The 13,764-nt window shown below is 34.9% G+C and overlaps 2 protein-coding genes across 2 annotated transcripts; one reads left to right on the top strand and one right to left on the bottom strand.

The window, feature by feature from the left end:
- Positions 1 to 6,951: 6,951 nt before the first annotated feature.
- Positions 6,952 to 9,015, top strand: LOC143616654 (peroxidase 51-like). Its single transcript, XM_077089424.1, has 4 exons — positions 6,952 to 7,208; positions 7,305 to 7,505; positions 7,585 to 7,750; positions 8,578 to 9,015. The coding sequence occupies exons 1-4, from the start codon at positions 6,996 to 6,998 to the stop codon at positions 8,982 to 8,984; spliced, it is 987 nt and encodes a 328-aa protein (XP_076945539.1). The 5' UTR covers positions 6,952 to 6,995; the 3' UTR covers positions 8,985 to 9,015.
- Positions 9,016 to 10,260: 1,245 nt separating this feature from the next.
- LOC143616653 (uncharacterized) lies at positions 10,261 to 11,097 on the bottom strand. The gene has a single exon (XM_077089423.1). The coding sequence runs from the start codon at positions 11,095 to 11,097 to the stop codon at positions 10,261 to 10,263; it is 837 nt and encodes a 278-aa protein (XP_076945538.1).
- Positions 11,098 to 13,764: the final 2,667 nt, after the last annotated feature.

Below are 13,764 nucleotides of genomic sequence, written 5' to 3'. Positions count from 1 at the left end.
CCCAAAAAATCTTAAATCTACCACTGGACAATGGAATAAAGAGGGAATGAAATGGAAGAATGAAGGAAATATCTTGTAACCATTCATTTATCATGTTTGATTAACCTATGGTAATATAATTAATTGCTATTTTATTTTGTTTGGTAGCAAAAAAGAAAAAAACATAGGAATGATAAAGAAACGAGTATTCCTATTTCAAAATAAATAACAAAATAGAAAATAAAAAAAATTGCCATAGCGATGGTAATGGCGTTGGCGAAGACGATGGCGGCGGCGACGACGACGGTTGAGGCGGTGTTGTTGGTAATGCAACGACATTGATGGTGGTGGTCTGGTGGTGACGGTGGGGACGGCGACAATGATAATGGTTGTGACGGCTACGATGACGGTGGCGGCGACGACGTCAGCGGTGATGGTTGTCAGGTGGTGACGGTGGTGGTGGTTGTCACGTAGTATTATTTAGAGAGTAAGATAAAGAAGAATGAAATGAAAAAAAAAATGAACGGGATTAGGAATGAATGAATTTAATGAAACACTCATTTCATTTCCCTTGTCATTCACGCACACTAAACGCAAACATAGTGTTCTTATATGTTAACGGCTTAATGCGATAACAAGTTAATTGTATGACTAAATGCTTGCGGTTCGTGAAATGTAAATTGACCCCACCAAGATTAGAATCAGCAAAGTACGTCTATGACAAATCTTGTGAAAAAAGTGAGATTCTGACATGAAACTGATGATCCAAAACCGAAAAATATTACTATATAGTTATGAATATTCTTTACTGTACATGTATATCCTACCTTGCGTTTTTTCAAAAAAAAAAAATTATACACTTGCCAACTACAAAGCATGTAAAAGCAATGACACTCTTTAGTCAAACGTCCATTCTGTTGAATAAAATGGTTTCATTACTTAAATAGATATATCGTGCTTTGTGTTACCTACTTTTGTTGTGGTTGATTTTAGAAAACCACTAGACAGAAGAAATTTAAACCACACGCTCCGAATCTACGAAAAGTTTCAGCCATTTATGTAAAATATGAGTCACGATTTTGTTAAAACAACATTAAATTCATTAATTAAACAAATAAATAATTTCTTTATATGAATTTGGAAATTTGTACTACATGTATCGTATACAAGTTTAAATGAGAATAATAACAAATATAACACACATATATAACTTGATTCATACCGAAGACCTTAAATTATGCTCCTATAATGAATTCTTAAACCAGACCGGCGTTGAGTTGATCATCGTGTTGAAACCACGCTCACATCGTTTAGCTCGTGTTTACCGAGACCCAAGCATCACCTCTGAGTCGTGTCTTCTTGTATGCCCCTTCGCTTGGTGAACCCATCTTGATCACCCGAAGCCATCTAGCTGCAAGACTGAACAAACTGTGGTTTCCGGTTGTGGTTGAGGATTTCTGTTAAACAGAGGTCCCTTAAAATAGATTTCAAGTCACCTCCGCAAGCCCGTTTGTTTCCCAGGATACAACAGCCGAAGCAGTATGTATTACTGGGATTATCCTAGCACCCGAACTTTATTTGTAACGAGAGATAGGGATTGAGAACACGAACTGGTTTGGCGTTGTGTGGTCGTGTCGAGTGTGTATACGTGATGTGACTAATCCAGCTTTTCGGTGCTCCAAATGAGCTCCTCGACTTGCTATTAATAGAAACTTCCCGTTATGAGTCAGCGTGACACATGCACGTCCAGAGCTACCCACACGACACTTGGCGCAAGATTAAACAAGTGACGACACATGTCTCATGACTCACCACATTCGATGACACTTGGCAGCACGTGGAGCACGGACAACCAGTAGATGAACCTAGCTGCTGACTCATCACGGGTTCACGACACATGCCACTTGATTCAACCATCAAAAATACTAAGACAGCTCTCAAGCATCCTACCAATGTGGGACAAACTCAATTATCTTTTTACCAATGTTCAAGTTATCAACTACACACTTTATAATATTGATATCACATTCATTTTTACTCTTTGGACATGTTGCTAATTTATTTATTAGTAACAAATACTAATAATAATATTAATTATTGTCTAAAATTTTCAATGATTATTGTTTTGTAAAGTTTGGTTTTAAAGAAAAAGTATATTCAAATCAACCAAATTACAAATTTTATTATTCCCAGTTGTTAAACTCACGACCAAAACTGATGTTGATGTATAAACGCACCACTATAAGTCTATACTATACTAAGATGAGGATAGTCCACACGTAAACCTTTGAAATAATCGATTAGTTATATTTTCAATTATAAAATCAAACATTAAATATCCAAAAATAAAATATATGTTCACGGGTCCAAAGAAGAACATTTTGCCAACTCTCACTCTAAAATCAATTCATGGTATCCAAGTAAACCACAAGAATTATTTAAGCTATAGTTGAAACAGTTTCTACGACCGGTTTAACTTTATAAATGGTCCTTTTATACGTATGTTATATTTTTTTGTTCTAAAATCTCACATCTGAATCACCAATCAAGACATACCAACTAATATAGAAGGGAATCTGATCTATAGACACTTCTCCTTCCGACTTCCAGCACCGGGCTTTCTAAACAACTAACACACATACACTATGGCCTTACTTTCTAAACCTAAATCATTTTTCATCATTAAACTTGAACCTTCAATAATACGAAATGCATTTTACACATTATTAGTGACGGATCCAGGAAAATTTCTCACAGGGGTCGGAAATTTTGAAGGTCGGTTGTCTATTGGTGAATATAAAATTTTTCCGCATCTTCGGGTCACATAAACAAATATGAAACAAAATTAAATTATAAATACAAAACAAAATTACGTCAACCGCGAGACGGATTGAGGCAACAAGGGCCCGAGTTGGTGCGCAAAAGCACACCGTTTTACGTATGTGATGAAAATATGAATAAACTTATATGTTGTTTATAGAAATAAAATGACAAAAGTCAAAAACTTTAATATATAGGGTAAGGTTAAAATGAAAACCCATTTGAGTTGTGAAAACCCGCGAAAACCCTATGTAACATCGTTTTTTTTGTTACATGTAATATATGTTGTAACATTTAATACAAAATATCGAAACATAAAAAAAAAATGTTTTGCTATTTTTTAACATTTTTTTACTAATTTTTATATATGTTTTCAGGAGAGAGAAAAAATTATATTTATATTTACATTTTTTATTCACTTTAATTGTGAACCACAAGATTTAAACATTAATTAAAAACATGTGGTTGAGAATGAGTTTTTAGAGTTTTCACAACTCAAGTGGGTTTTTATTTTATACTTAGCATATATATATATATTATAATATTGTTATGTAAAATAAAAAGATTAAATAATAAGATAACAAAATAAAGTAAAAAAAAAAACTAGTTAATTCAGGAAAAAGAAATAAATGGTAACTTTGTTAAAAGTAAAATAAATACCTTAACTTTATTTAAGCCATTTACCATTTATGTGCTATTATTGAAAATCAAAAATCATAAAAGATAAGAGGTAAAGAAATAAGTCACCACAAGCAAATAAGCTAATTATAAAATATTAATTTTAAATCAAACTTCTTTCCCCTTCTCTCTTCCTACTGCATCTTTAAACTTGTCGGAAAATTTTCTGGCGTTATTTCCTTTTCTCCGTTCTATCTTTTCTTCTTCTTCTTTTCTCAATATTTTATAGTGGTCGGTATCAAAATTTTACAGAGGTCGGTTATGATTTTTACGTATATATAACACTAATTGTTTTTTTCTCACAGGCGTCAGCCGACCCTCGTAACCAAACCGTAAGTCCGCCACTGCACATTATGTGTTCTTGATACCGATCGACCAAAGACCCTTTGATATATATTCTTTTCAATATTTTAAAAGTTTAATACTAAACAATTCCATATAATCCAAACACTAACCTGATTTATAAACCAGTCTCAAATGTTAAATATCCAATTCGACAAAACCATCACTAAATCTGGCATGCCTGGCATCTTCTATTAAAATATTATGTATAACTATCGATTATTGAAATGTTTTATTATTCAATATGAAATATTAAAACTAAGCTTCTAGATTGACTAATTATTTTCATTATATATTAATATTATTTATTATATATTAGATCAATAATTTACTAATAATTAATATAGGCTTATCCTTGTAACAAATTTATGGTATGATGAATCCAAAACCCAAATAAACCTTTACCATGTACGATTATTCATATTCATAGAGTAAAGAATGAACGCCCTGCTTGCGGTGCGCACATATAATGTATATATGTGTGAACCCTTGGGTGGGCAAAAGTAAAATTGCACTAATTTTGACGTTATTTTACTAATCACGTGAAAATAACGTTAAAAGTGGCGGAAGGTTAATCAGGCATCATGTGGTGGCGTTGATAGCCGAAAGACAATGGCACATGCACCAATCAGCCGGTGTCCCGATGATTGAGTGTTATGTGTCTTATGTCCAAGGCTTGATTCAAAACTACTATCGAGCCGGGGGTCTCACCGGAAGCAGCCTCTCTATCCCTATGGGATAGAGGTAAGGCTGTCTACATCTTACCCTCCTTATAGAGTAAAGAATGATTCATTCCAAATCTGGTTAAAGTCTACCTTTTATGTTCTTAAACGTTTAGTTTAATCATACGAGTGCATTATTCAAATAAAGTTGAAATTGATGGATGGCAATACAAATAAAGTAAAATAAGGAAGCACTTTTCTTACAAGTTAAGAAAATAAAATAACTTTTGATTGTCATAACAAGTTTTACTCTAGGATCACCTTGTAATTCCATAACGTTATGGCAGTGGATTGAACTTAACATTCGCACCCTACCTAGACATGTTTGGCACGCTGACATAATCCAATCGACGCTCCCATTTGATTACAGAGAGGCACTCACTTTATGAAGAGACGCATCCCTCCTACAACTCTTAATCTCCCATATTTAGGTATATCTTTTGGCTTCTCCTATACACATTACATGCATATATGTATACACTAGTGACTTAATTGCAAAGGGCATTGGCATTGTGACACTTTCTTGCGAATTTCTCCATATGTCTAGTTTGAGTCCAAGCTTTGTAAGGGCTATAATAGATATGACCGACTACAAAGTAAGACCTCTTGGAATTGTAGCAACAAGCTTCAACTCCAGTGTTGACTTAATATTAGTAATGAATTCATTCTATGCGAAAGATAAGTTACATGTCTACATATATTTTCAGCTTCTTGTGTATCTATAATAAATATGTTTCTTAGAGAGAACACCAACGTCCTAGCTTTACCCCAAAATCAAGAATTTTATGCTTTTTTTAAATGTCTATATCAAATCTTTTGAATCTATACCAATGTTCATCATGAGACTAGAACTCTCAACCATTTGATGAGAAGCTTGTTTACTACACATCTTGATACTGTTAGTCTAGAACACCAATTGGTAGCCTCATTATACATTGTTGCAACATTTTTATACCTTGCATTGCACCAATGACAAGGACATTCACACTCCGGTTTTTAATAAGAATACTTTCTCCGAATACTAGCTACAGTTTAAAAATACATCAAAACAAACCAGTTTGAACCCGTTAGTTGTATTCAATACAAAACGATAAAAATGCTTTGTATTTGTTTCGTTTACTAAACAATTAAATTTTGTTGTAGAGTAAGCGTAATAGATTGGGTTGATAAAATTATATACTTGAATCATTACTATTACGTACTACTATCATGTTAATATTACTATTACATAACATTAAAATGTTAATTTCTTGGATAAGATATCCACCAGTTGCCAACTAATTGTTTCTTACTTCATAACTTAACTATGATAACCTAGATGCATCAAGTTGCCTTCAAAGAAAGGGCCGGCGTTGACTTAGCCATCGATGGCTGTTTCCTAAACAACACTTCCTAAAATAATATAGCATATAATAATAATAATAATAATAATAATAATAATAATAATAATAATAATAATAATAATAATAATAATAATAATAATAATTAATAATAATAATAATAATACACAATAATCCAATCCTCATGTTCATTATTGGTTTCACCTCATTTTTCTTGATGTCATATTCACGAGTAAAGTTTTGGACCCTCCCCCTTCATAAGTTGCTTTGGAAAAGTATGATAGATTCACGTACTCATCCAACGACCGTCACATCAAAGTAGTTTAAATTTTGGTTAAGTCTTCTCAAACAAACACGAGCTAGAACTTAGAACTATACGTTTGCATACCAATGCTATATGTCGTTACATCAAAATCTATAAATCCGTATATCATATGAATAGCGTATATGAAATCAGTTTATTTGATAAGTACCCATAAAAAAGTTGTACTTAAATCATGAATTCGTTACCTTGAATATATCTCTATTTGCTATATAATTGTACGTTAAATTTGATGTAATGTTAGTCTTAATTGTTTTAGTTTTCTTTTATTTTAGGTCCTTTGAATTATGTTCTTTCACTTCATGCCTTTATCATATCGTACTCAGCAAACAATCAATATCTAAAATGCAAAAACGAATTTAAATTCTTTGCGTTTACTTCTTTTATATACAAACAAATAAAACCATCGATTGGTCTCACCAATATGTTTAACAACTTGCATGCTAGCCCACAACTTTGATACGTTTCCTACGTCTTACTTAGCAGTTTGTCCCCATATAGTCATCTTCTTTTTTCTTGTCAGATAATTATACCAATAAATAAAATAATCATGCATTTCATTTTTTGCATGCCAAAATTGACCACACGGATCTTGTTATCAAATCATTAAACCTAAATATAAAATAAATGACACTGTAAAATTTCAAAAATATTCCAAATCTAAACAGCTGTCTTAGTGACTGAACACAACCTTGGTTTGCCTATGTCTTCTTTATATAATAATGCTCATTGCCATTATCAAGTATATCAACCTTGAACAAAACACTAAACCCATATTATTATTCCTTCATCATGGGTCGGGTCACTTTTATTCAAGTATTTGTTCTCTCTTCAATTCTCATCTTCTCAAACTTCACTTATGCTCAACTCAAACAAAACTACTACGCGAACATTTGCCCAAATGTGGAAACCATCGTTCGCAACGCGGTCTCTGCGAAGGTCAAGCAGACCTTCGTCACCATCCCGGGAACTCTTCGTTTGTTTTTCCATGATTGTTTCGTTCAGGTTCGTTTATATAAAACCGAATACTTATTAACATTAAACAGTTAAGGCTATAAGTTGTCACTTATTAACGTGTTGTGCTTTTGGAATAATAAATAGGGATGTGATGCATCAGTTATGATAGCATCAAGTGGGTCCAACACTGCAGAGAAAGACCACCCGGATAATCTGTCATTGGCTGGGGACGGGTTCGATACGGTTATTAAAGCCAAAGCTGCGGTCGATGCAGTCGCGAGTTGCAAAAATAAAGTGTCGTGTGCGGATATTCTCACCATGGCTACACGGGATGTTGTTGCGTTGGTAATAATAACTGATACTTTGTTTATTTACCAACGGTTAAGGTAGTTTGGCTAATGATATGTAATGGTGGTGTTTGCAGGCGGGTGGGCCGTCGTACGCGGTGGAGCTCGGGAGGCTAGATGGGCTGAGTTCCACGTCGGCTAGTGTGGGTGGGAACCTTCCGAAACCGAACATGAATTTGGATCAACTTAATCGCATGTTTGCTGGTCATGGGTTGACCCAAGCGGACATGATTGCACTATCAGGTAACATGTTATATCTTTAACGCGTTTACTTGTGAATCGAATGATTTTTGTTACTTTTTATCAACGGATATATAGCAAAAGGTGCATAATATCCATTGGAAAGTCATTGCAATTTGCAAGTGTATTTTAAATGCGTAATAGCTTCTAAAGTTCTATTAAGTTTTTGTAATATTTATTGTAGAGTTAACTTTACAAATAATGATCAAGTTTTGTAAGTGTTTTTTTAAGTCACTCAAGCTTTTCATGATTCTATAAAGTCATTCAATTTTTATTGGATGTTTTAATTCTATGTAACTTCTTTTTAAATATTGATGATACAAATGAAAAAACACATTAACATTGGTTACAATTTAGTAATTACTATTTTTCAGTTGACTTTGTATAAAAGTTATGAAAGCTAATTATTATTTAGTGAAAATTTTTTATTCAATATTACCTCCTAGTCAAATTAATTAGAAAAAAAAATTACTTATAGAACCAAAGATTCATATATTTTACTTATCAACAAAATTACACACATTTACACATTGAAATGAAAGTTGAGTGACTTTAAAAGGGCAAGAAATTTTCGACTTTAAAAGGGCAAGAAAAATTTGACTTCATTGGAAAAATTGAGACACTTGCCTGCTCGGTTAATATTGGATGTTGTTTCCGTTATATTTACCACACTATATATTTATTTTTAAGGTATTCTGCTTTTTATCGAGCAAAAAAAGTTTCAAATTTCAATTTTCAGGGACCTTTATTTCGTAGACTATCATAAGTTATTTTAAGGTTTTTGAGAACATTTACAAAAAATGGCTACATTAATCAACTACCATGTCCAGGTGCACACACCCTTGGATTCTCGCATTGCAACCAGTTTTCAAACAGGATATACAACTTCAGCAAGCAGAACCCGGTTGACCCAACTCTAAACCCAACTTATGCGACCCAATTGCAGCAACAGTGTCCGAAGAACGTTGACCCGAGGATAGCCATAAACATGGACCCAAACACACCAAGAACATTTGACAATGTGTACTACAAGAACCTGCAACAAGGACAAGGATTGTTTACTTCTGACCAGGTCCTCTTCACTGACTCAAGGTCCAAACCGACCGTGGACGCATGGGCCTCCAGCTCACAAGCTTTCAATAACGCATTTATCTCAGCTATGACTAAACTGGGTCGGGTTGGAGTTAAGACGGGTAGTAATGGAAATATCAGGCTGGATTGTTCTGCGTTTAATTGATATTGATCTCAAATACTGTTGAGCTAAATACACGAATGAATTCCGTAAAAATAAGGAAATGACAAAAGGCATAAAGGGTGTATTGTCTGTAATAACATGATGGCTTTCCCATTTGTTTATCATCATAATAATTGAAGGAAAGTAAATAAATTAAACTTTGTGTTTACTTGTTACATGATTTGCCTATGTGGACTGAGGCCAAGAAACCATACAGCCAAAGGGTAACAGGATATTTTTCAACAGAATTAAAAGGAACAAAAAAAATGTATTGAAACATTTCAAGATAACCAAAATCTTGTTTGTTCATATGTTGTGCCTAGGGATGCTAAACGGGTCATGTTCGCGGGTCAAACCCGAAACACGGCACCAACCCAAAAATCATGTTCGACACATGAACCTGAACATGACACTGGTATCGCATGTTGACACGGGCACGGCCCGTTTGACCCGTTTCATATTTATACTTTAGGAACTATGCATTTATATAATAGTTTTTTTCTAAAAAATTATGTTTAAACTATGCCAACTTGTATTTTAAAAGTTTAAACTTTGACATAAATTAGACCCAAATGGTTTTGAGTTACTAATTAACTATAACAAAAAAAATATAAAAATACAGGTCAGCCCGCAAACAGGATCCGTTTAAATAAGCGGGTTCGACCCGACCCTGGTTAGGCTAAACCCAAACCTGCGATCATGTTAGGTTCGTGTTTCGTCAAAACTCACGCCCCTAGTTGTGACTATGCATTCCTTCAATCTCTTCTGCAAGAACAAAGCTTTTTCATGACTTGGAAGTCTTGAAAAGCTGCAATATTTGTAAATTTGTGCAAAAGTTTAAGATGCTCACGGGCTTTAAAGTCCCCTAGGATAAGCCAAGCCATTGTATGTTTTTCCACTTAGACGAGGAGAAAGATAGCGGTTACATTTAGAATTAACATTCGGGATTGTTTTACCATATTTAAGGGGAAAGAGTTTAAGTAGCATATGATTATTAATAACAAAATCAAACAGTGACACAAAGGATGTTGACTATAATATAAATAACTTCCACAACTAAAAAAAAAACAAGAGTGATAATATCAACAGATAGTATTATAGTAAGAGCTAAAGAAAACCAATAGAATATATGAAGCGGACTAGGATCTTACAAAAGTATTCATAACGTTATACTTCAATGGACAGCCGTCCTGTCCCGAAGAATCAGCATTCAGATGTGTATACAACCTAAATCTTCTATAACCAAAATTTTTTGTGGTTTTCAAAAGGCAAAAACATATCATTTATTCTCCAAACCAGCTGACTGTTCAAAAGCAGACAAACTAATCTTCTCGAGCTGAACGGGCCAATCTTCTCCAAGAATCTTGGGGTCCACCATTGTTGCCATCCGGAAATCCAATAAAGATGCTGTTAACTTCTTTCCAGGCTCTCGTATACACCTTGATCTAGCTAACTCCAGAGTCGGTTTTATAACCCGCTTCAAATAACAATTCAGCCCGTTATTCAATAAGTTAACACAATCTGTTGTAACATCCAACCCCTCCATTTTACTCTTCTGCTTCAATCTATTCTCCAACACACTTGTACTTTGAAGTTGGCCGCTATAATAAGAAGAATCCGCATAATCACACGACCCTTTTCGTTTCTTGTTCGAGTGTATATCAATCCCAAATGGTGCTGTAATCGGAACTCTTTCACGACTCTTCTCATTCAAACCAGGAACCGGCCTGTCTTTAAACTTCCTTTCACGAATAATTGGCGTTCTTCCTTTTTTAGGCGACTGAGGGAACGCGTCTCTGCATATCGACTGCAGACCACCACCGTTCGCGTCTTTGAAAGTCAACAAACTGTCATGTTTGACTTGCTTCGGAGGCGGCGTATTGCAGACGGTCGCATTAGTTAAAATCGCTCTAACAAGTTCATTGTGCAGCCGAATATTCTCTCGACCGATTAAACAAACACAAACTTTATCAAATTCCGATTTCCCAATCTTAAGACTCAATAACCTAGTCAGCAAATTGAAGTAATTCTGAGATTTCTGTGACCCGAGTCTCCGTTCCATCTGAAATTTAAGCTCGAAAGTATCAACCCGAGTGCAATGCCGAACCGCTGGCATTCTGTTTACTCAATATCTCACAATCATCAACGGACTTTGACTTCAGCAAGCAAAAGTCAACTTTGCAAACTAAACAAACAATTCACACAATAAATGAATCAGACAAAAGTTTTAAATACTTAATTGAATCGAATACGAAGTGGGTTTCACGAATCTTGGACTAAAACAGCTCAGTAAACAAGATCATACACAATCGAATTGAAATCAGAAAAGATAGAATGAAACCAAGAGGTAGTAATAATAATTAGGCGAGTGAATCGAACAGAAGTAAAGAAAGATTACCTGATTGATTAATGAAATAAGGAAGTTGACTTTGGAGTTGAAATATGGAAGTGGGTGATTGATCGAAGTGGTTAGGGTTCGTAAGTGTGTGTGTGTGTGTGTGTGTGTGTGTGTGTGTTTGGGTTTTTTGGAAGCTTCTTTTGGAGGGGTGGGAGCCAAAGACACGTGTGGGTTATTACACGTGTGAAGGTGTAAGTGGACAAGGTTCAAGGTATGAAACGAGGTCAGCGGTTGGGTTTGATTGGGTTTAAGCCTTAAAAAGGCAAAACTGATTTGTATAAGTGGTTTGGTTTGAGACTTTTGTCTTACAATTTTGTTTTAAACTTTGTGATAATTATGTTTTATTGTGATTGAAGGTGTGTTGTTACATCATATTTCTTATGATTGGAAAAACTAGATGAGACATTGAGGTTAAATACTTATATGATGGTAATTGGTAAATATATACTTACATGAAGCACAACACTCTTTAAAATCTTAAACGAATAATAAATTTGAGGTGTTTTATAATATAAAAGTAATTATTTTGTTTACAAACATAAAAACGGCCTGTTACCAAGTTTAACATGAGTATTTTGTCACCCAGCAATACTTGTAGTGACAACGAATAGTTAAAGCATGTGAAATAAAGGAAAATTACACGGATATAACAAATCAGTCAAATATTTGAAAACTTTTTGATTCTTTATGAGTCTATGAGTTTATATGATTCATATAAAGTCTAATTTACAAACAGGTTTTATCATTTTCAGTGAATCAAATTGAACCTCTATTAGCACGCACTTTATTATCTTGATTGTTCTCATGTCTAAACCCGGCACATGATTGTAGGACATAATCTTGATAGTTACTTCTAGGAAGAATATTATGTGTAATATTGTCATATTAGACTATTTGCATAGGTCAGAATCATTCTAAGCAGTCAGTGGTGACCAAGGTAAAATCATGCTAATTCTAGTGACACTGATTTGGTATTTGGGATTGGGATACATTTATTAGGAGTTTGGGGCACTATCTTGTAGTTCTCATATATTAAATTATATTAAATAACTAAAAATATATATTTGAGATTGGTATTAGTGTCCTTTCTGGTATGGTGTGTGTTGGGACCAGGATCTTTGATCCTCGAAATTCAAGTATCGTTGGCAACTGTTAGCAGGACTAAGGATCCTCAATGGTTCAAGGATCCTTAACGGTCAATTTCAGTTATATTCTAATCTATTTTTTGCAGGTATAACACGTGCTTATCAGAATTCCGATTATTGCGGAAGGAATATTTTACCTGGTCTTCCATTCACGTCCACACTCCTAAACGGTCGAGTTGAAAGAGTAAACCAAACGTGGCCGAGATTATAGCATAAGTAGTTAATTAGCCGTTGTATTTCATTGTATATATATATCGAGTGATAGCTGATCACAACACACAACACTTTAGCATTGAGAGTTCATAGCAAACACTTGTATTCATGATCAGTTATTATTCCACCATTTGTATCCTTTTTAAGCTTAATATAATTGGTAGTGATAGTTTTCACTACCCGAGGTTTTTGTGCAGGCAGGATACTAGTTACCAAGGGCTTTTTCTCGTATAAATCTCTATGTTCATCGTTTATAACTGTTATTTTCATCGCATTAATCCATACTAGCACCAATCCTCGCTTACGAATTTGGTTCATTGATCCTTAGACCGATTTTTAACCAAAACAATTTGGCGCCCACCGTGGGGCTGTTGGTGCTTTAATCACAAAAAATCCATACCTCTATTCAATCCTTTATTATCACTCACTCAATGGCCTCCCAAGGAAAAGCTATTCCCACAACTGCTGTTTCGAGTGTCCCGGCTCAAGTGACCTTGCCACCGCTGCCTGGCCCTACAAAGCCACAAAAGCCAATAACTGTTGCTCAGAAGAAAGAGACTGCTATTTTCTCCGGATCGAAATCCACTAGTGTCTCCCAAACGGTAACTGCTAACAATGATGTCTTTGTTTTGTGTTCACAGATGAAGAGCTATATGGAGCAGCAGAACAAGACTAATCAGAGGATCCTCTACGAGATCGAGGAAATCAGGAGGACCAAGAAGGCCGCTGAAAACACAAGCCCCATTATGCCGAGGATGCTTGATTTCAGCACTTCGGATTTCCCGGACCAAAGGTGCCCAGCATCCACTTATCCTCAGCAAGGATCCTCGGACCTCCCCCAGAAAAAATTCTCTGACCAATATTCGCAAGGATCCTCTATCCTTCAACAAGAATCATTGGGTCAACCTTTAAGATCCTTCAATCACCATTTGCAAGGATCCTCAGCATTCCAACCTGAACCCTTAGGATTCCGTCAAGGATCCTCCAACCAACAACTTCAAGGATCCTCAGTCTTTCAATCAGGATC

The sequence above is a fragment of the Bidens hawaiensis genome, unplaced genomic scaffold (assembly GCF_021521415.1).
Source record: "Bidens hawaiensis isolate Kalapana, Puna unplaced genomic scaffold, B.hawaiensis_p1.1 tig00048429_1, whole genome shotgun sequence".
NCBI classification, from domain to species: domain Eukaryota; kingdom Viridiplantae; phylum Streptophyta; class Magnoliopsida; order Asterales; family Asteraceae; genus Bidens; species Bidens hawaiensis.
Note: the sequence above shows the minus strand (reverse complement) of the source record. Positions and strands in the feature narration are given on the sequence as shown.